This window comes from Boleophthalmus pectinirostris, unplaced genomic scaffold, assembly GCF_026225935.1.
Source record: "Boleophthalmus pectinirostris isolate CB_2022bp ecotype Guang Dong unplaced genomic scaffold, ASM2622593v1 HiC_scaffold_3, whole genome shotgun sequence".
NCBI classification, from domain to species: Eukaryota; Metazoa; Chordata; class Actinopteri; order Gobiiformes; family Gobiidae; genus Boleophthalmus; species Boleophthalmus pectinirostris.
In genome coordinates, this window is record NW_026571299.1 from 12,721,081 (window position 1) to 12,745,869 (window position 24,789).

The 24,789-nt window shown below is 39.4% G+C and overlaps 1 protein-coding gene across 1 annotated transcript in view; it reads right to left on the reverse strand.

The window, feature by feature from the left end:
• Positions 1–23,221, reverse strand: part of LOC129410978 (receptor-type tyrosine-protein phosphatase T-like) — a 197,364-nt gene extending 174,143 nt beyond the window's left edge. Inside the window, 1 exon segment of the mRNA XM_055160282.1 lies at positions 23,179–23,221. Within this exon segment, the coding sequence (XP_055016257.1) occupies positions 23,179–23,221 (43 nt within the window).
• Between the last annotated feature and the right edge of the window lie 1,568 nt (positions 23,222–24,789).

Sequence of the window (24,789 nt, forward strand, 5' to 3'; positions counted from 1 at the left end):
CATGTTATTAAACCACAGTAATAATGTATCGGGTCATTTCACATGTGTCTGACCAGAGCAGGAGTCTCTAGAGTAACAAAAAAAAAAAAAAAAAGAAAAGCCATGTTGTTTTAGGTCTGTTTAAATCCTGCAGGTGAAGAGAGTGGATGTGAAGTTTCAGAGCGGGGAGGGGTGACCTTGTCTATAGCCCGTAGTGAGGGGGGGGGTCTCACAGTCACATGTATTCACCCACAACATGTTTTATTTGTTTAACCCGAGGAAACATAAGTACAATGCTCTGAACACATGTAACAGCCACTGGCCAAGGTCAGAATAATTCTCTTTTTAAAGAAGATCTATTGTGCTTGTGTCTACTTTATTGTTATAATCCCATAGATCAAAATAAATATAATGATTGTAGAACAGCTGAATATATAGTTTATTTTGGTTACATTTATATTTTTCTTTGCCTTATTTCATGTTCAAAGTGTATTTTATTAATTTTATGTTTTATACATCTCAGAACTGCTCTAAGGTGCATATTTGTAGCCCAGATTTTTCCAGCCTGTAACTCGGGAGCTACCAGGAGCTCTCCACCCTCTTCCAAGTCGCTCGCCAAAGGATTTCTAAATTGTGTATTGCGCTTAATAACTAAAATTTGATTAATTTCCATTGTAAATGTGTCATTTTGATGTCTAACTTGTGCACTAATGAATGGATAATGGTTTATGTTTTATAGGCTCGTCTAAAGCTTGCCATAGCTCTTCTACTTTCTCAATTTCTTGCGACCGCTTAAATAAGTAGTTTTTTTTTTTTAGCTCACTAGGTAGGTCACTAGGTAGAAAAAGGTTGAAGACCTCTGTTGTAGCCTATATTTAGAGAGAGATAAATGATGAATAAACTAGAAAAACTAAATTAAAAACTAAAAAAATAATCGTTTAAATAAGCCTGATTTCAATATTGACCTAAATGATCGTGATAATGATTTTTTCCATAATCGAGCAGCTCTACCTCCAGTTAGGTTTTTGATGAGGAAACAACATTACAACGTAAATTAAGATATTTACTCTGTTCCACCTTGTGATGTCACGCGGTAATACAGGAAGTGCTCCGCTGTGTTTTTAAACTCCACACACCTTTACTAGAACCATTTGGATGATTTCAGCACTGGAAATGACAATCTTTTCTGAACAAAACGTGAAAAGGTAGGAGGCAGTAGCACAGCTGGTAAAAACATTTGATCACTGATTTGAAGGTTGGCAGTTCGAATGACAAAAAAGAAAAGAAAAAGAAAACATCATCTCTTGGGCGGTCAGATTTGATCATCTTGTTGAATTTTGCTTTTGCATCTTGTTTTGTGACTTGTTTTGTACTTGAACGTTGTCTTAATTTTTGTTCACATCTGCTGTTTGCTGTTGCCTTTTTTGTTTTGTTTTTATTTAAATGTATGTATCCTACTGTCTGCCCTATTGTATCTGTCTTCTGCTGCTGTGACTATGAGGACCCCCTCGAAAACAAGATGACAAAACATCTCAAGGGGCTTATCCTCCAAACTAATACATTCAAATCCACTGACCCACAGGTTGGCGGTGTGATTCCAGCTCCCACAGATGAATGTTGTTGTTGTTTCCTTAGGCAAGACACTTAACCCACCTCGGCCCCAGTGTCTGTGTACACTGGTGTGTGAATGAATGGCTTTGAGTGCCTTGAAGGTGTAAAAGCGCTATGTGAAAATGTGACCAATGTGTGACCAAAAGTAGCTGGTAACTTGAACACTACCACTTCATGACATCACAATGTGGAACAGGGCATTTTGAGTCTTTGGAGATGTACTAATAGATAAACTAATACTCAAAGCATAACTCCAAGTGTGTTTTTGAGGAGGTGACAATATTATACCTTGGTTTAAAGCTCACAAGAGTCAATTTTGTCTTTTTTTTAACCTTTAAATGGCATTATGTTTGAGGCACATAGAACATCCTAATGACATAAGCCTGGATTCTGTCATTTGTAACTGCATTTCCACTGTCCAGACACCTCACCACAAAAAAAAAAACGCATCTTATTAAGACAGAGTTAAAATGAATGGCTGTGTAGGATCAATATCACCTGTCTCATTAGAGCCGGTTAAATGATTGAGTATGAGAGCTGCCCCGGGCTGTGGCACCGCTAAATGAATTAAGTCAAATGAGAGGAAAATGAGACGCCCAATCTAAACATAATATACAGATGAGAAGAACAGACTGCAAACACAGACCTGTCTTGTTTCAGTTCCGATACCTATTTTAGATGCTGTTGCTTTAAAGGCGCATTGCGTAACATTTCTAGTGGAGGGTCAGTCACCCGCTTGTTTCTTGTTTCCTGGAATCTTACATTTATTCCATTACAGGTGGGTTTTATAGCTTAAAAAAAGGCATACTGGCTCTGATTTGTAACATGGTTTGGTTTGGTCTCCATGAAGTTTTAAAGGTTTAATGCTATACTGCGGAACATTCCAGACAAAGCAATAACAACTCATGGAGAGATGTATTTGACGGACCCTCCGCCAGAAAAGTTACACAGAGCATATATACAGCATTTCCTTTTTCCTTTAAACAAACATAAAATAAGACAGAACTGAGTCAAATGTGTTATGTAACTATTATTTATCTTTCAAGTCAGTACTGAACAGCTCTGTATAAACATTCATTGTTCAAACATTATGGGATTTTCTGGGTAAATAGTCTTTTTACATCAAATATATGTCCATTTATATCTGCTAATTTGATATTTGGAAGCCGATAATTTCAGTATCAGTGCTGATGTTCGATACCAGCTTTGCCGTAATACAGACGCTAAAAAAAACCCTTCTTTCCACTTATTCCAGGAGATCCCGTGAGTGCATACATTCTGGTCAAATTTTGAAGGGTCTGGACTCTGGAATCGGACCATAGAGCATGAAAAACCTTCATCATAACTTGGGACAGTCCAACCAAAGCCACTAATTTGTATCTCTCAAATGCGGAAGACGTCTCCTCAATAAAATTCTTGCAACATTCAGAACAAAATATGTCACTTATTTTACATGAGATAAGTAGTTTGATTTTTTTTTTAATTGAATTTAAATAGTTTGGTGCCTCTATTGTTGATTCTGCAGAGATATTCGCCGTTTCTCAGTCCTCTGTGTTGTTTCTGTTTAGTTTTTTTTTCTTTTATTGACATGAGTGGAACATGCTTCTCTCTGATTGGTTAATCCGCCTGTCAATCACACTCTCTGGACTCAGGGAGACAGGACACAGCTCCACATCCACTCGTTTTTGTTAAGTTTTGTCAAAGTCTGTGGTTCAGGTTGGACACACATGAAAATTAGTGCTTTGCTCATTTGTCGACGCGCATGAACACTGAATATTTTACACAAATCAAACTACTTTATAACACATTTTAGCGGTGAAACTTTCCTCAAATTCCCCTTTGAAATGCATGGGATTCCAAGTCCCACCACAATGAACATGTGGTTTAGAAACATTCAGAGACAAAAGTGGGACTCTAATCAACATGTACAGCATTTTTAATGAGCTACAATAAACGACAAGCTTAATTAGTCATAAAAGCTAGTTATTCAACCCTTTATATCTCAAAAAAATCCAAACGTTCTCCACTAGTAAAGAGAAAAAGTACCCACAATAAACATTTGTACTTGCTACTTATTTGAATTTATTATTATCATTTATATTTTTGCTTTTTGTTTTTATAATATGTTGTGATCTACTGTGTCCAAATAATTTCCCTTCTAATTCTGTCTAAGTCTAAGTCTAATCTGTCGTGTATTCAACGTTAAATTGATAAAGTAATTAGTCTGACAGGGATTTATATAAATGCAGGTTTTGTTGAGGAAAATATAATAGGCTGGAGATAAACAATGTCAAACAGGGCTCTTTACAGAAGTACGTACACCCCGAGAGGCAGAGGTGATGTTTTAATCTTGGTTTTCTCTATGGAGCAGAGTAGTAGAGTGCTCTTGGTTCTGTTGTAACCTTGGTTCTCTGAGTGAAGAGACTATTATGCGACCGAGTGGAGAGACAGTGACAGTAAAATACAATGGCACGTTTACACTCTTAGTCAAGGACGTTTTCATGTGACCAAAGTTTTATCACTTGAAAATAGTACTGTAAGATGAACCACAATCAAACACAGACGGAATTAGCAAATCGCAAAGGCCGCAGTTTTTAAAGTACCATCATTTCCTGCGCAAACAACAAATAATTAAAGTAGAGATAGAATATATTTGGCTGGGTTTGTTTTGGTTAATCTGCTGAGTGTGAGTTTGTTTCGAATTTAAGTTACATAATTTTAGGAAAATAATCAAAATTTGGCCCAAAAAATATCAGCTATGAAAACCAAAAACATCAGCTGATCTCTAAAGGAAACCTGGAAATATATCAGAGTTGATTTAGTCGATTTATTGTTTTGAGAGCTTTATTAGCACAGGCCTGTTTATAGTTGACCAAGAATCTCTACAGAAGCACACAGTAAACAAATACGCTTTTACTATCCGTTTTCTGTACTGAATGAGCAGCCATGTGTCATCCAACAGTACAAACAGCTCTCTGGGTCTGCAAACTACTTGATTTCACACTATAGTATCTTATAAATATGCAGATGTTTTACAAGTCTAGCCACACATATGTTCAATTAAGCGCTATTTAAAGCTGTACTTAAAGCTGCACTGCTTAACTTTCAGGTGGATGGTTTACTACCTGCTTGCCTTCATAGACTACGTTTACACTGAAACGAATCACCGTATCACCTTCTCGCCGTATTGGAAACGATCAGGGGCCAGACATGTTGTTTCTGTGTCGGCAAGTCTTCCCTATCCACACAGCTTTGCGCATATTTGTTTACATTTTACAGAAACTAAACTTAAAACAGCATCTCGAATTTGCATAAACAAAGTGCTCAAAAAACAGTTCGCTATTGTGCGCTGATGCGGTTCAGCTTCTGTCGGGCTTAAGGATACGACTTAGTGGAATATATGTGTTCTTTCTGTGACAGAGGGGTGTTCTGCTGATGGTGAGTCTGTTACGTGCTTCTGTTGCGTTGGAAATGGTTCGTGTTAAACTTTCCCATACGTCTGCAGGTCGTATGCACAGACCGTATATTTGAATGGACATATATTCTAGCCTCTTAGCGTTTTGGTGGTGAATTACTTCGAGACTTACATCAGTGTATCAGCGTTTTAAGGCATCCACACTGTGCCAGATCAGATCTTTACTCGGATGAATTCGTGGGAACTGGCAGCACCAGCTCCCACAAATTCGTCTCTGGAGTCGTTTTCAATCAGATTTGTATGGACAAACACTGCATCCATAACAAAAATGACTCGAATATGTACTAGTGTGGATGGGACCGTAGAAATTGCACAGTTTCGCTTTGAATGCTCCACAGTATGGCATTAAACTTATCCATCTTTGTGACCGTATCGGCTTGTCATTAGGAGAGGCACTCTAACCACATTGTCTAGTATGAAAGTGGATGTGTGTATCACAGATGGTGGAGGTCAGAAGGGCTGATGGGGCAGATTGGCAGCCTCTCTTCCATCGGTCTGTCCCAGGGCAGCTGTGGTTACAACAGCAGCTTACCACCACCGAGTTTGGAGTGAATGAATAATGCTCTTTGAGTGTCCAGAAAAGCTGGTTGAACATTATTATTATATCTTTCCATTTTCATGCAATTACAGGTGATTTTATTTCTCCAAAATACTTAGAAAACCTTTAAAAACCTTCTCAGATTTGACTTGTAACCTGACTTGCTGGCATCACATATTATTTGTCTCCATGGAGATAGATAAGCTTAACGCCATGCCGTGAAACATTCTTGTCTTTATATATTGTCTTTAAAAAGTCAGCAAATAACAATAATTTTAAAGTGTGTTTTTAAAGAAGAGACACATCCTACAGGCAACAAACGGAGCCTTTGTGTGTTTGTATTAAAATGCAGTGTGTGTAATCAGGTCAGAAGGCCTCAGTGCCAAAGGAAAGCTGCACCAGGACCAGGCCACATTCAAGAAAAATATAACTCTGGGTTGACAGTTTACATTTGTAAGCTATACACTAATATTTTAAAACATCACTTTAAAACCCCCAAAAGACAACGCATACTGTCCTAGGAATAACAAAGAAAATCACAAATTAACAACTGGAAGCTTAAAAATGCACTGTGTCACTTTTTTGGTGAAGAGTCCTGCCCCATGAAGATGTTATTGCTTTCTCTGGATTATACAGCATATATGAAGGCATTAAACTCATCTATCTCCATGGAAACGAGCAGGAGATGCAAGTTTGAAATCAGATCCACGGAGAAGCGAGCACACTCATAGTAAGAAAGCTGTATTTTTTCAAGATAATAAAACATTGTTAATTGAATAAATGCTAGAGAGATAATTTAATGCCATACTTTGAAACATTCCAGCAAATGCAATAACATTTCCATGGAGACTAGCAAGTGATGTCACCAGATTCGGTTGCAGATCTATGGAGAGGCAAGCACACTCACAAACAATAAAAACATCATTAATTGAATAAATGCGAGAAGGATAAGTGTAATACCATACTGTGGAACATTGAGGACGAAGTAGCATCTCCATGGAGACAACTAACCCCACATAACTAATTGCCAGTAAAGTTACATTTACATTTAATTACATTCATTGTAAACATGCTCTGCAAAACATTTCTAGTGGAGGGTCTGCCACCTGTTTGTCTCCATGGAGATGTGATTGCTTTGTCTAGAACACAGGTGTCAAACATACGGCCCGGGGGCCAGATCCGGCCCTCCAAGACCTTTAATCTGGCCCTCGTCTGATTTTCTACTAAAATATTTTAATTATATTTTCTGTTAAAATATTGTTAATTTTCTGTGGTGTTTATCACAGCAGCGTCTCTGTACGTGGCCCCTCCCACCAGAGCAGCACAAATGAAGACTTGTCTCTTTCCAAACGCTCTTAAAGGACGATCGTTTTGACTTTTGACCGTGACACCCTCATCAGAAAAATGTCCAAAATGAGAAAAGTGGAGCCGAGTGCAGGATTTTTCGAAGAAAAATTGACTTATTCCTGTTTACATACAAGTTCATGTTAAAACATTGTGTTGAAATTGTATTTTTCTTAAAGTTTCAGGTTGTTCATAATATTATAATATTTTGTAAAAGAAAGAGTTCATCAATAAAAAAAAAAAAAAGATTTCTGTAATAGATTTGTGTTTCTCTGCACAAATATTTGAACTTACTGTTATTTTTGGGGTTTATATGACATGAGTTTTCTGATCCGGCCCCTTTGGGATCAAAGTCAGTTGGATACGGCCCCCGGACCAAAATGAGTTTGACACCCCTGGTCTAGAATGTTCCACAGTATAGATCAAACCTCTCTATCATGAAAGAGACAAGCAGGTTACAGCACTACACTAGATATAGTTCCCTATTCACAGAAGGATTATTGTATTTTTGAGCAATAGAAACACTACTAATGAGCACATAATAGGTGTATATGCTTAGTATTATACCATGGAACATTCTAGGGAAAGCAATAACATCTCCACGGAGACAAGTAGGTAGCGGCCCTCCACCAGAAAAGTTGCGCAGTGCTAGCCAGTCTTGGCGCCACCTAGTGTCTTCGCTCAATTTAATTTCTCTCCAGCGACTAGGTCAGGAATCAAAATACACTAGACGGTTCGCAAAAACCCCAGAAGTGCAAGTTCAGGAACCAGCCAATCAGCGAAGAGTCTTATATTCTGTGTTGTCAAAGATTCCCAAGATCGAGGATTTAAAGCCGGAATAAAGAGAATGTTTGGTGAATTTTATCAAGGGGAAAGACGATATTGTCCTTCTTCATTACGAGATTTGGGAAAAGCTTAATATACCAGTTAGACCTGTTAGCGGCGCATTGCATATTGGTTAAATAAAAAAAAGTACTCGCCTAACGTTGAGCGAATGAATCCTAACACTGTGAGGTAAGACAGTTTCTACGAAGTGAAACCTTCTCATGAGTCAGGTTAGCACACTGCACCTTTACTGTCAAAATAAAAATGTGTAGTTTGACAAGACATTTTTAGCATAATTATACACAGTTAGTATAGTAATGCAATGCTATGTGAGCTTTATTCCTTTTTTGTTTTTTTTTTATATTAAACTCTGTCTCATAAAAGTTCTATGTTCTGCCTGTGGCTCCAGTCTCAGCCTTCACAGAATCAGAACAGCGGCATTAGCCCGTAGCCGCCAGCGCATCACTGATTGGGCTGATGTCCTTCTTACTGTTAGCCCGCACCGCTCACAGCTCTATAATTTATCTTCTGAAGTAAAACGGGATATGTTTAATTTATGTCAAGGAGCATTTGGGTGTAATTAATGGTCTGACCTGGAATAACAGCCTCCCCAGTCCAACAGGGAGATGTATTATTAAAGTGGGCTAAATGTAATGCAATATAGATGTTATTATATGGATACTGGAAATATGCCATTATATTAGAGACAATGTAATTAATCTCATTATGGCCTTTAGTCCTCGTTGGGCCTTCAGTGAGCAGCAGCATATGCCTATAAGTGTACAGTTTTAGTTGTTTATGAGTCTGCTGAGCTCCTGTTAAAAACTGCAGAGCTGACTGTCGCCCGTTTATGGTCCATCTTTATAAACGTCGTCACTAAAGAAACTTCTAGATCTTTATACCAGGTCTGATTATGTGCATTAATGTTAGTCAGGCTGAAGGATGTCTGTCAGTGTCGCCATGTTTGTTTTGGTTTGCCTGGGCGCTTCCTGGATTCGATTCATCAGCTGGTTTCACTTCGTAGAAACCGTCTGACCTCGCAGCATTAGGATTTGTTCGCTTGACAGAAGGCGGGTACTTTTTTATTTAACCAATCGCTGCTATTTAGTCGTGAAGTAATGCGCCAAATCCCGTAGGAAGAAGGGTAATAACGTCTTTCCCCTTGATAAAATTCACCAAACATTCTCTTTGTTCCGGCTTTAAATCCTCGATCTTAGGAATCGTTGCCAACACAGAATGTATGGCTTCGTCTACATCCATCTCGACTGCTTTGTTTACTGTTGTTCTGCACCACAAAAGGGACCCAGACAGGCGCTTGGTCTACAGCTTCCAGGGTTCTTGCAAACCATCTAGTGTATTCTGATTCCTAGTCGCTGGAGAGAAATTGAGCGGAAGCACTAGGTGGCACCAGCCTGGCTACCTTTGGCTACCACACAAACTACAATGCTGCTTTGTGAATGGTTTTGATTCCTGGAATTTAAACATTACTCAGACATGCATAAATCACCCTGAATACAACTTTAAAGGTCCTATATTACACAAAATTTACTCTCAACCCTTAGATTAAGGCCCTGTTATAATGCTGTTTCCTCATCCAAAACAGACCTGGAGTTGTGTTTTGTTTCCATTCACACATGTTTGAGTAACACTTTATTATTAGTTTGTTTACATCTCCAAAGCTCAAAATGCTCTGTTTCACCTTGTGATGTCATGTAGTGGTAGTTTTCAAGTTCACAGTTATCTTTTATCTTTTCTTCAGTTGTTGAGAGCAGAAATCAGCCTAAATATGCAGGATTTGTGTGTTAAACATGTGTGAACGAAACAAAACACAACCCTGGTATGTTTTTGATGAGGAAACATTATAATATAGTCCAGAAAATAGTGTAATATGGGCCCTTTAAGTCAGTAAATGTGGAGTGAAAACAATAATAACATTCGATTTTGCTTCATATGTCTCCTTTAACCAAACCCTAACCTGTTTTAACTCAACTTAAAGGTGCACTGTGTAACTTTTTTGGTAGTGGGTCCGTCACCTTCTTGTTTGTATAGAAATGACAATACTCTGCTTGAAATGTTCCACAGTATGACATTAAACAGCTTTACCTTACATTTTGTTAAAGTTACAGATGGGGTTAAAGCTCAAAAATACCAAGAAAAACATGCATTCTGACTGTGAGCGGGGTTGCTACTCCGCAGATCTGACCTGTAACTCTCCATGATAATAGAAAGGTTTAATGTAATACTGTGAAACATTCCAGACAAACCATCTTCATGTAGAAAAGCAGGTTCAAAAAGAGGAAAAGTTACACAATGCGCCTTGAACTTTAAACCACGTTATTGAAGTAACAATACAGACATTTTCCTACAACAAAGGCAGTCACGATGCGAGTGTGTACGCAGATTTTAGCCCCCACAGAGTTACACATGCCCGTCCAGCGTCAGCCTGTCACTGCGGAGCCAATAGAATGAGGTCTGAGGTCTGGAGCACTTAACAGAATACTAAAGAGACGGGGCCAGGAGGTGACAGACACAAGAGATTAGCATCATCATATTTCCTCTGCGTCTGACCCGCTCAAACCGCCGTCCTTCCAGAAACGCACAATGATAAAACATGGAGTAATACGTCCTCCATGTGTCCTGTTCTGATATTGTCCAATTAGTGTTGGCCACGATACTGGAATTTCAAACTCGATTTTTCGACTTCGACAGACTTTAATACTACAACTGATGGTAAAAATACTTGGTTAGAATTTTTAAGGGTGCACTGTGTAACTTTTCTGGTAGAGGGTCCGTCACCTGCTCAACCCCATGCTGTTTACTCCTGAAATTATCCTTAGTATGGCATTTAATACAGCTATCTCCATGGAGACGAGCGAGCCACACCTCCAGGCCAAGTTACAGGTCAGATCTGTGGAGTAGTGGACCCACTGACAGAAATACTTTATGTTTTTGTGGTAGTTTTGAGAGATAAAACCACCTGTAATTGAATAAATATAAGGCATATTTGTTTAATGCTATACTGTGCAACATCCCAGGCAACCAATAAGATCACCATGGAGACAAGCAGATGCCAAACCTTCCACTAGAAAAGTTACACAGTGCACCTTTAACACAAATTTGAGTAGTTTCTTTAAATTTACAATGTGGACGTTTTGGTTCATTAAATTTTTCAGCGTCAGTTTTTGTTCAAATGAGAATCTAGTTTAAATACTAGTTTTAGTTTTGTTTAGTAACAGTTTTTATTTTTATTTATTTTTTTTTTTTTTGGGGCAACTCTGTCCTTATTTTTTATTATCCAATGTTTCCTTTATTTTTCTCAAGGTCGGTGCAAGTGCCTTTAAGGTATTATAGTCTTTAAGTGGAGATTGTTACTTTTCGTTTTGTTCATTGTAAATCACAATATTGACCCAAAATGACTGAACAGAATAGAAACTAGTGCACTGACTTCCGCTTATAAAAATAAAAAGATTACAGCCTGACGCTTTACTCAACGTCACTTTGCGCGTCAACGTGCAGCCAGCCCCATCTATTTGTAATGGCAATTCACGGAAGCAAGGAACAAATTTAAATATGCAATTTGTAAAAAAAAAAAAAAAAAAAAAAATGTCACTCAAAATTCAAATACTCAAACCAGCATCAATCAGTCAAAATTCAACTTAAAGTAATCAACTTAATGATTAAGGAAAATTATAATATCAAGACACACCAAAAATACGGTCATTATCTGATTTTTGAGTTATCAGATTACAAAAAATACAAGTTACTCTACAATTCATTGACCAATTGCTTTTGATAATCAGATTTCCCTTGTGCATCTAAAAACACAGCAAAAATTTTCTTATTATTTAATCTTTTGTATTGACCATTTCCACTGTACATGTTAAAGAGGGTATTTTAATTCTATGGGGTATAAACTTCTAACACAATTAACAAATTTAGATCACCATGTTACCTTTTATTGTTTTGAAAATGCTATATTCTCAGAAAACAACGTATTAACATGTTTTATAAGTTTCACTCTATGAATCTCCCCTTTCTTTGCTCTCTGCGCTAAGTCACTCCCCCTTTAGAGCACTATCAAAACACAAATTCATCTCGCTAATGAAACTTCTGCACATAACAACAGGTTTGTCAAGTTGCAGTTTTTTGGGTATTTATGGAGAATTGTCGTGGGTGGAGTAGGTTTGTGGACTGAGCATGGGACAGAATTTTAAAAGTAAAGGTAAAGAGGGTTTGAATAGGGCTCGGGAGAGATTGCTAAATTACCGAAACATGCATGGATGACATCTAAAAACACTTCAGGTATGTTTTTCTTGAGGGAGCGACGTTTTAAAATGGTAGAAAGATAAAAAATAACACAAAAACTACCCTCTCTTTAAGTCATTTTATCACTATATTTAGGAGAGTCATTCAATTTTCAGTTCAGCTCCATCCATCCATGTTCTCTGGATAAGACTGTGATGGATAACAGCAGGGCATATAGTGCAATTTATTTCTTGTATACTTACATTTGTCCTCTGTCCAATGAGACACTTGCCTTTTGTGTGTCATGTAAATCACATAAAGAGCTCCATAATGTGATCTCACACTGACCTGATCACTGCTCTGTCCCTCAGAGGAGACAAGGAGACACCAGAGGACACTTAGAGCATGTCTCCCAAAGGACACAAGGAAGGACGCCAAAGAAAAAAGCGCTGAACCGAACGCGGCATTTGATTAGCGCAATGAAATGTCAAAATATGACTGATTTCACGACTTTATTTTGAAAACGTCCTTAAGTGGTGATTTGTGAATGAGAATTAGGAGTATTATGTCAATGTCGCCCCCTAATGACAGCGATCGGAGCGAAAGTCTCACAAAAACGCGAGCTTTACGCACACGATAGAAGTACACAATGCAAATGATTTCACGTTACGGCTGCGTAAATATCAAGTTAACGCATGTGTCTACTAAATATTCTGCGATAAAAACAGTGCAGATATTAAGTTTGTTCCGTTTACTTATATTTAAAGTCATGGAGTGTTTACAAAGTTAGTAGCAGTTGTAGAAATTACAACTTTACGCGCGGTGTTTTGGGGTTTATAGTCCTGATACGGCGAGTAAAGAAAGACAACAGTGGGAGAGGAGAGAGGGGGAGTTTGAGCCTGTCTTCCCCTAAAAGCAGCCCTTTCTGCAGCCTCCACACGGGACATGAATACCAAACAGAAGGTGGTGAGAGACCGGAGGACAGCTCAGGAAAAAAAATATACCAAGTTTTTGATAAATGCCATTACGCAGGTCTTTTCAAATAGTAGCTTAGATAAAATGACAACTTTTGGAGCAATACGAGGTTACGCGTTCACAAAATAGCCATGTCCCACAAAATAAATGTATAAATTAATATGTCATAACTTTATTTTATTTCTGTGTGCCCATTTTACGTATTTGATCTAAGGACTTACATAGTTTACGCGATGAAAGTGTATAATTTGTGGCATTTGTGAATAAAATATATGATTGTCCGTCTCCTCATGCATAAATTGAAGTGAAAGCGGCGCAACAAGTGCCAAATCACTCCAGTAACGTAAATTAAACATCTAAAATATAATTCAGTATTCTTGTAACGATATATGCATAGACATTTGCGTGGAATTCCTTAAATGTAAGCTATGCAGTCATTTATAATCACGTTTTAAACTTACAGCACACAAAACAATACACTTTCTAACGCACTTCTTTAATTACAGAATTATAATGCCATTAAAAAACAACCACAAAGCTACGATGAGATGCGTTGAGACTGACAAAAGCAGCAGTGATCCAAACCATAAGTCGGACAACTCAGGGCAAGCCAAAACTCCGCTGCGCGTAACGGAGCAGCGAGCGAGCGAGCCGTACGCAGGACTTCAGCGGAGCGTGTGCTGTGACCAAAGTGGTGCTTGTGTGGAATTTGTGAAGTAACAGCGATGACAGTCAATATTTTTTGTTGAAAATAACTGTAACTGTAATAACAAAACCGCTGTCCACGTTTTTGTCACGGTATAGAAATAGCTCCGTGATTCCAGGACAGTGGCACATGCACTTGTTGTTGACATACAAGCTTTTTTCGAATACAAGTTTAACTATTTGAGACATTTTCTGTTTGTTATACCTTATAGTTTAATTGAGAGACACAAAGAAGTAACTTAATCCTGATTTTCTAAGTGCAGACCGTCAAAATACCGAGAGACAAGCTCCGAGCATCGCAGAAGAGTGGGGTTAAATCGTTTACCTGGAAAGAACTGCCCGTGCGTAAATCCCAACAGAGTAAAGTAGATAAAAGCTGAAGTCCACGCGCCAGAATAACTCCACGTGTCCATGATGTGGGTCAGAAAGCGTCCCGTTCAAACGTCAGTGACAGGCATACTCCCGCGTGGGTCCAACAAAGTACTGATCCACGGTCCGGGTGCACAATCCAAAAGCAGCGCGTAAAATCCTCGCATTTGTGGATGATAAAATAGAGGCAAAGTGGCGCGGAGAAGTTGGAGAGAGTCCCGTACCGTGCGTCGTAGCGCGCGGCGGTGTGTGCAGAGAGGGTGCCGCTCAGATGCGCTCTGGCAGACTGAGCGGACATACCAGAGCAGGGCACGCGCCAGACGCACGTGGAAAGACGGCAGCAGTTACGCGCATCAGGACTTCCGGTAGAGAGCTTACAACAATAAAAGCAACGCGAAGCTTTCATAATTGTGCAGCGTCTGTATATAACAATGAATGTAGATCGAAAAGTATTAGAGTATAGTAACAATATTATTTATTAAAAACTAAAAATAGATAGAGAAATGTTTATAAATATGTGTGGTTTTCTAAAATGTGATAATCTCAGACGACCAAATTGATGTAAAGAGACCGTTTTTCTAATTGATTACATTACATTACGCGCACTTTGCCATGAAATATCTAAAAGGAAAAATCACAAACTTAACCTTTACTTCTTTTAGTAACTATATTAACTTCTTGTACTACGACAAAAACTAAAATATTTTAACAATATTCATTTTAGGAGCCCCCCATCTGTTTTAAATATAATTGGACAATAAAACGCTGTGATGAAATTCGATAACCCAGCAATATGGATAGAATTTAAATGCACTGATTTCATTCCACTACGGTAAAAGTTTTACATTTTTTTCCTCATGATTGTGATTGTGGAGTGTTTGTAGTGAGTGTAGGTGGTGTCCGCTGGGTCCTAACGCCTGCCTCCTCCGCTGAACTTGGCTCTCACAGCGCGATCCTTTTGGTTGCAGACCGCACGCACGCTCGGTCTCTCTCAGTGTGTGTGTCTCTCCCTCCCTTTCTCTCTCTGTCTCTGTCTCTTTCTCTCTCTTTCTGTCTCTCTCCAAAGGCTCAGTAAATGTCCTAATTTCTATTTCTAGTGTGACTCTAATAGGATTCCTGCACCTCTCCCTGTGTGAATGTGGATGTGAATTCGTTTGTCCTAAAATAAAATAAACTCAGATATTTCTTGTCAGGTGTCCTCTCCACAGATCTGGCCTATAACTTTCTTGCTTTCTTTGTTTTTCTTTCTTTAAAAATGTCTGGCTTTATTGCATATGATAGAAGCGAAAGGGGGAGAGAGAGGGGAGAGACATTCAGCAAACAGTCTAGACCAGAAGTGTCCAAACCTTTGTCATCAAGGGCCACATATCTAAACACAGACGAAGCAGAGGGCTGATCGAGGGCCGCAGACTGGTGCTCGATACAGTGAATAATTGAAATATGTGCATGATTATTATTATTATTATTTTTTTAATAATTTTATTTGCAAACTACATACATTACATTAAATAGGAACCAAACAACATACAAAATACAAGACAGACATTACGATTGAAGATTACATACAAATAGGGACAAATGTGACGGGGCTGGTGACAGTGTGGACCTTATGTGTGTGTGTCTGTGTGTGCATATGTGTGTGTGTGCACGGGCGGGATAGACAGGCTTAGTAGATGAGTTAAATATGTGCATGTTTAACACATTAGAATGAGCCATCAGTCTTTATTCATGCTTAGATCCTTAACCCTCTCCAGGCAGGCGTTGCAGATTTGCAACAGCTAAATGCCAATTACCTACTTACTCCAAATCCATATTTTATGAGCTTTTTTTTTACTCTGGAGCCTTTTTCCCATCCATGCTGATAAACATGGACGATTCAGACTGTGCGAGAATGGCTACACACAAACGGCCTGCCAGAAGTGCTAAGTACTTTTGTTGTTTACAAAGGATAAAAATTGTTTCTTGGAGTACCACACGAAAAAAGTGATGTTGTTCTGTCACTGTAAAGCTGTTACACTGTGCTTTATGTTTTCATTGTCATGAAAAGTGGTATACACATAAAGTTAGTGTTCATATCATTTTCAGTCTTCAGTGTTAATCTGACACACTGGACCAATGTTGCAAATCTGAAACATGCATCCCAGAATGCATTGGATGTGAAGGTCTCTCTCAAAAAAAAAATTCAGGATTGTGTATTACTACCCCATATGATAATTTTCCCCAAATATCTGATTTTTTCTTGTTACTAAAATTTAATTTGAGCTTGAGAGGATTAAAACCACACACTAAATATCAAACATTAGCTTTATCAATGTAGATTTAAAAAACAAACAAACAAACAAACAAAAAAAAACCACATACAATAAAAGTACATTTTTAATTGATGCAAAGTAGTGTGGCCAATTCAAGTGGAAGCCTGAGGGCCAAGAAAAATTTGTCTGAGGGACGCATTTGGCCCATGAGCTGTAGTTTGGACATGAAAATAGACCATGAAGTTAAACCAGAACGTAAAGGTGGTAACTCTGCTCTGTCTCGTATAATGTGACCTGCTGGGAGAAAAGAAGATACAGCAAAACCTTCCCCAGAAAAATCACATACTGCATCTTTAAATATGTAAACATTTGTACTTGGTGGTCAGTGATAACATTGCTGTGAGCTACACCTGATCTCCCTTCATCCCTGTGTGTGGTTGCAGCCGTCCTTTATTTGAACTCATTTTTTCCTTTTTTCTTTCTCTTCTCATATTTTGTAGAGACGTACACAGCTGCAGGTCAGATCATATGTTCCTCATGAATCATTCAGAGACGTGTGTGGTTTTCTCTTGAGTTCCTCTCTGCAGATTCATGTGTAAACTTTAGCCTGTATTTCTGCCGGAGCTCCTACACCTGCTGCACCCTGAGGACCCTCTGCCCCTGTCTGCTTCTGCTCACGCCTGCTCCTATCTGCTCCTGCCCACTTCTGTCTGTTCTTATCTGCACCCGTCTGCCCCTGAGTGGTAAATATAGTCAGCTGCTGAAGATTTGTCCATCAAGTGAATCTGCCTCATTAAAGCTTTAAAGGGACAGTCTGGAATTTTGGACATAGGACCTCATTTCCTAGTGAGCCAGAGTGTTGGAGACGTGCGGAGACACTTTAAAAAAAATATTCCATCCAGTCCTTGTATTTGCAGATGTCGCTGGTGCTAGGCTAGTGCATGTCAATGGCCATAGTTATCCTGCCACTAAAAACAGTCTTACCCACTCCACAAAACACCCGAAGCAAATCTGTTTTTACACCAGACTGTCGATGTGAATGTCTGTGTTGACAGAATAATGTTTGAAATAAAACTAACCTTGCAGTCATCGCATGCTGAGGGACTATTTTCTCAGCAGCAGTGGAATTTTACTTTCTCGGTAAGATAGGTGCTAGGTGATATCAGTCCGCCGCTGCCAAGCTTTTTATCAGGAAGTACAACTCACTGCTGCTGCTCAGACATAAATCCTTCAAATGCAAGGTTGGTTTTACTTCTAAAATTATTCTATCAACACAGACATTTACAACAACAGTCTGGTGTAAAAATAGATTTGCTTCGGGTGTTTTTTGGAGTGGGTAAGACTGTTTTTAGGGGCAGGATAACTATGGCCATTGACATGCACTAGCCTAGCACCAGCGACATCTGCAAATACAAGGACTGGATGAAATATTTTTAAAAAAGTATCTCCACACGTCTCCAACACTCTGGCTCACTAGGAAATGAGGCCCTATGTCCAAAATTCTGGACTGTCCCTTTAAAGGTTTACCATGTAACTTTTCTGGCATCTGTGAATCTGTAAAATTATTGCTTGACTTATAGGAACTAAAGTCTAAGCACTGATTGTATGTGCTCAATAAAATTTAATACTGATCATGTCACATTTTTCCTTTTACATCTTTTTATTAAACAAATGTATGCAACTGAACATCTAAAAATCAAAACGAAGATTATACTAGAGCCATGTTTTTGTTGTGAACACAATTTTAGCATAGAATGAGTCCAGTGATGGTTTTATGGGCTTAAAAACTGCATAGGAGAAGACTGGATCTATACCTATGACGCAACAATACAGGCAAAATACAAACAGAGTATTTTAAATGAAACACCAGGTATGTTTTTGATGAGGGTAGATAGACACATGCACATTCAATAAATGTTCTGACTGCATGCTGGGTCCAAAGTCAAAATTGTGCAAAAGAATAAACATTGGTGGTGTCACTAAAATCAAAATTTGGTGGTGGGGTTTAGTTTCTTCTTTTTGCACAATATTTTTGATGAGGTTACAGCGTTAAAACTTGATTAAATTTTGCATATGCATCCTTAACGATGAACTAATCCACCCTGCCAATCATGTACGACTGACTCCATCCCCTCATGAGCACCCATGGGCGTTCACTCTCCTTCATTAGCCCACAGCAGGAAGTCCAAACAATCCAAATAAACCTTTATACACGCTTCCCCACACGCATGAGTGCACAGACACAGTTACAGAGACTCGCCCAGCAGGAGTCCTCATACCTGTGTGTTGTATCCATGTGTAATGTATTATAATGAGTGGTGTATTCATATGTATTCTAATGTGTCTAATAATGATGCATAGGTCGCACATGCAGAGCTGCAGGACGCGGAGATTTCAAACTGTTTTACACTGATGAAAACACACACCACAGGAGCCAGTAATGATCCCATTATACAGAAACAGACCACATGTGTTCAGGGAGGTGTATTTAAAGGAGATATATGAAGCTTTATTCAGGTATTTAGTATTGAAGTATAATACCTGGATCATTATTTTACATTTTGTTCATTGTAAACCCACAGCACTGATCTTATTAGAATGTTATTTTATCATGAACAGAAGTAGAGTTGTGTTTTGTTTCATTCAAACGTTTGAGTAACATTTACAAGTTAAATTATCCAAATGATTCTAGTGAAGGTGAAGGAGACCTGCAATGTGCACTGGGGTGGTTTGCAGCCGAGTGTGAAGTGGCTCGGATGAAGATCAGCTCCTCCCAATCCGAGGCCATGGTTTTCGACTGGAAAAAGGTGGCGTGCCCTCTCCAGGTGGATGGAGAGTCCTTGCCTCAAGTGGAGGAGTTCAAGTATCTCGGGGTCTTGTTCACGTTCAAGTGAGGGGAGGAGGGAGCGTGAGATTGACAGGTGGAGAAGTGCAGAGTCGGTAGTGATGCAGTCACTGTATCGTACTGTTGTGGTGAAGCTGAGTCGAAAGGCAAAGATCTCTCGATTTCCGAGTCAGTCTACATTCCTACCCTGACCTATGGTCATGAGCTTTGGGTAATGACCGAAAGGACGAGATTGCGGATACAAGCGTTCGAAATTAGTCTCCTCTACAGGGTGGCTGGGCGCTCCCTTAGAGATTGGGAGATTAGAGATTTGAGAGGTGCCAGTTGAGGTGGCTCGGGCATCTGTTCTGATGCCTCCTGGACAGCTCACTCAGGAGGTGTTCCAGGCATGTCCAGGAGGCATCAGAACAGAAGGAGGCCCTGGAGAAGACCCAGGACACTCTGGAGGGACTATGTCTCTTGGCTGGCCTGGGAATGCCTCGAGGTCCCACTGGAGAAGCTGGAGGAAGTGTCCCTGCTTAGAATGCTGCCTCCGCGACCCAGCCCTGGATAAACAGAAGAAAATGGATGGATAGATGAATGATTCTAGTAAAGGTGTATGAAGTTTAAAAACACATTGGAGCACTTCCTGAGTGTTTTCTGTTTCAGAGAACTCAGCCTAAACATGCAGGGTTTGTGAATTAAACATGTGTGTGTGAAACAAAACACAACTCCAGGTATGTTTGTGATGAAGAAGCAACATTATAACATAAAAAAAAAGGGTAATATGGTTCCTTTAATAACAGAAATGTGTAAATCGATTTCCTCTTCAAAACTAAATTTTGCAATTCCGAGTAGCAGATTTCTATTTACTTTTTATTTTAAAACATTTCAAACATGCATGAATCACCAAAATAAAACTCTGAGTTGACCAGTGGTGAAGAAACATCATTAGAACAAGTTCAAAAGTAAATGGGCCAGATTTACTCATTTAAACTCTGAGTATTTCAAATGAGCCTGTGCTGTTTTGTGGCCATGTTGAACCTTATTTACTCTCAGAAACTGCACATATTACTGATGACGCTAGTGTTAATGAGTCTGCAGTGTGAACAGATGAGAAATGCCACAGCAATAAACCAGAACTTTACTCCTGTTTATAATCTCGCAGCACCACAGATGAATGGAATGACTAAACATATTTTTGTGAACTGCTGAGAGTGTTTATTTGCAAAGCTGACTTTTTAGAGGTTTATACCATGTTATGTATTGTTCCCTCATCAAAAACATGCCTGAAGTGGTCCAGGCATCTCCTGAACACTATTCTAGAGAGCTCTAGATTATCAACTCCAGGGCTGAAAGGATCAAAATGATCCTAATGAAGGTGTATGAAGTTTAAAAACACAGTGGAGCTCTTCCTGGATCACCGCATGACATCACAAGGTGGAACAAAGTGTTTTCTGTTTGAGAGAAGAGCCTAAATATGCAAGATTTGAGTCTTAAACTTGTGTGACTCAAGGCTGTGCAGTTAATCGAATTTTAATCTCAATTTCGATTTGTGTGTCAAACGATCTCCAAACTCATATAATCAAGTTGAAATGAGTAAAGCTTAACAAAGTTTATTTTTGGGATTTTTTAAAAATATAAATAAGTATATTTATTACATTTTTTTGAATATAGAGATTGTAGAACAGCTGGATATATAGTTTATTTTGGAGACATTTATGTTTTTCTATAACTTATTTAATAGAAAAACATGTATAAAATGTTCTAAAATAAACATAAAATAAAATAAATAATATATAAAATGAATAAAATAAAAAAGTATATTTCATTACCTCCGACAAGGAGGTTATGTTTTTGCCGGCGTTTGTCTGTTTGTTTGTTTGTTTGTTTGTTTGTTTGTCTGTTAGCAACATAACTCAAAACGTTATGGACCGATTTTGATGAAATTTTCAGGATTTGTTGGAAATGTGAAAAGAACTGATTTCATTTTGGGGGTGATCCGGAAGAAATCCTGGATTCTGGATCACTTTGAAATTTTAGTTAACATTGTAGTAAATGGGGCCAAAAATTTTGTTTCTCAATATCTCGGTTAATTATTGACCAAACCCCATGAAATTTGACTCAGGGATGGACAATGGGATCCTCTTTCATATTCCAAAGGCTGATCCGGATCTGATCCAGAAGACTGATTTTATCGCAATTTATATAAAAAATGGGGGGAGTCCTTGGCGGAGGTCTGCGCTCTCTGAGTGCTTTTCTAGTTCATTTTATGTCTTATACATTGCAAAACTGCTCTAAGGTTCATATTTGTACCCTATATTTATTTTCAATTTGATAGTTTTCCGTAAATTATCAATAATAAAGTGTTTTTTGAGAGAGAGAAATGCTGAGTAAATGAATGAAAAAAAATTGTTTGAATAATTGTGATAATGTTTTTTTTCCATAATCGAGCAGTCCTAGTGTGAATGAAATAAAACAAGACTCCAGGTATGTTTTTGATCATGACACAACTTTATAACATAGATCAGAAAATTGCATAATATAGGGTCTTAAATTGGGTAAAAAATAGCTAAAAATCTTCCTTAGTTCTGCTTTAAATGCAGCTTCAGTTTGTGGAGCCATTACCTACCTAAGGATATTGTTCAACATCGCCCTCTATCTGAAGTTAAGGCATTATCAAATCTTCAAAACACCATAAGTACATTATGGTGCAGATCGATCGACACAATGGAGGTACCATGTCCATTTAATCTCATTGCTTCCTCTGCGATACCAGGATGTGTGTATTAAGTGTGTATCAGGTTAAAGGAGACCTGAACAGCAGCTGTACAGACTCGGATTTAAGTCATTAGATTGAAGACTAATTCATTTGTGCTGTGGAGCTGTAAAGTGCTCTAATGGACAATAGACTCGGAGAAGATCCAGTTTCAAGATGGCCGACACCTGTTTGTGCTGATTTATCCAGTCCAATCTTCTACAAGTCTTTGCAAAGGCTTGAAAGTGGCAGAAGTTTTTCATTTTAAGCGGGTTTCAGTGGTCCAAAGTTATTCCTCGCTTTCCTTCTGCATTCTGAGCATGCTAATTATTCACTATTATGAGTTTATAAGAGCATTTTTGCACAATATCCGTTTTTATTTAGAAAATGTTTATCTCTACTTTTCCAAGTTCTTGCTGTCTTACACTTTCAAATGCAGCTGTGGCCCAAAACACTGGAATACAAGCTGGAATACAAGCCCATCCAAGGTGCTTGTGCCGAGGTCTTTACTGCTCCAGAATGAGTGATCGCGCTTGCAAATGGTAAATCAGTCAAAATTATTATAGCGCTTTTCCACCTTCAAGGCACCTTCAAAGCGCTTTACAACAAGGAACCACTCACCCATTCATTCACACACCAGTGTACACAAATTCTGGGGGCAAGGTGGGTTAAGTGTCTTGCCCAAGGACACAATGACATGATTCAGGGCGACAGTAGCTCTGTTGGTAGAGCGTGTGTACACTGTGATCCGAAGGTTGGCCGCAGTGGTACAGTGGGGATTTTTTAAGTGGGTGAACCAGGGCAACTAAACCAGAACTAAACCAGGACTAAACCAAGACTACACCAGGTCTAAACCAGGTCTAAATCAGGACTAATCTTGGACTTGAGAGACAGAACCCCAAGCCCACGGGGCAAAGTGTCCACAAAGCGAGATCGGCTGCGCTTAAAGTGTGGAGTTCTTCGACAGTCCTATGCAGGTGCAACTCGAGGCCCGTCCCGACACTCAGTTCTGGTTTAGTTTTAGTTTAGACCTGGTTTAGCTCTGTTTTAGTCCTGGTTTAGTCCTGTTTCAGTCCTGATTTAGTCTCCCTGGTTCAGTGCCTGTCCCCCTCGCAGGTTTCTATAGGACAGTACTGCAGATACCATAAACCTATGCAGGTTATTTTCACTATTGCCAATCGGTTTTGCCAAGCTTCGGTTTGACATTTAAGTTGTAGGCGATTTTATATTTGTTATTTTTTAATATCTCACATTGGAAGAAGTGGGCGAATGGCGTACCCCCGCGTACTACGCCCACTACACCCCTGGTGACAATAACCATCGTTGGTAGAGCGGTCAAATCCACTGACCCACAGGTTGGCGATGAGATTTCAGCTCCCACAGATGAATGCTGTCGTTGTGTCCTTGGGCAAGACGCTTAACCCACCTCGCCCCCAGTGTCTGTGTACACTGGTGTATGGATGTGTGTGTGAATGTGTGAGTGGTTCTTTGTTGTAAAGCGCTTTGAATGCCTTGAAGGTAGAAAAGTGCTATATAAAAACGTGACCATTTAACATTTACCATTCATCTTTGGGAGCTGGAATCGCACCGCCAACGTCTGTAACAATAAATATAAACAGTATTTTCTGGTTCTTTATAACCCAGTGCACTCAAATGCCTCAAATAGCCACATTTATGAAGCGTTAAATTTAAATCAATCAGTCGACTTGCTCCAATAAGAGTTGAAACAAATAAATATAAACACAAAGCTGAAAATCTTTGAGCGGTATACAAAACACTTTTCATTTGAAGCCACGGTCGCCCCGAGATGAACAACAGTGTCAAACTCCAGCTGTGGTTTCCCATCAGCCCCTCCCCCCTCCGCTCGGTGTGCTGGTAACAGGAGGCAGAGTCTTATTGAGGATTCAGAGCAGCTCCTCAGTCTGAGCTCACTGCCGCTGTGTGACTGTGGACAGACGGAGACGGAGACAGGACAGAGACAGGCAGTCACCTCTGGAGGGTGGGCCGTCCTCTGCTGTGGGGACTTCGGCTTATTGTCTCATGATAAAATGTTAGAATGGACAGGATTATGAAGAGATAGTCCGTGTTGATTGAAAAACAAAGACAGAGACACGGGGATGGTTTAGAGATCCAGTCTTTACTGTTCTGATACAAATATTTGCGACAGTGGCTCAGTGGTTTGAGCATTTGTCCATCGGTCGTTACATCCCAGCTTTGACAGGGACAGGGGAAGTAACAACAAAACAAGATAGAGAATGGTAAAATAAAGTAGCAATGCAAAATGGATCTAAAACCTGTACACAAACGTATACACAAAATAATCTACATTATGAAAACCAAAATAACAGTCACCTAAGCTGGTGAAAAACAAAAACAAGAGATTCCTAACACACACACCAACCCAGAGGCCAGAGGTTTGCTGAAGTAGTTCTATTCTTTTGCAAGACACTTCACCCACCTTGCCTAGTGTGAAAGGTGTGTGTGTGTGTGTGAGTGTTGGTTGTAGGGGCTGATGGCATAGATGGCCGCCTCTTCTGTCAATCTACCCCAGGGCAGCTGTGGCTATAGTGGTACTTTACACCATATAAGTGTAAGTGTAAGAATTTATTACAAATATTTCAAATGTTCATCCATTTTCTTCCACTAATCCAGTGCTGGGTCGCTGGGGCAGCAGTCTAAACCAGGACTCCCAGACTTCCCTCACCCCAGACACTTCCTCCAGCTCCTCCAGGGGAACCCCAAGGTGTTCCCAGGCCAGCAGAGAGACATAGTTCCTCCAGCATGTCTTGGGTCTTCCCCGGGGCCTCCTTCCGGTGAGACATGCATCCGGAACAGATGCCCGAGCCACCTCCCTCAGCTGGCTCTTCTTGACGTGGAGGAGCAGCGGCT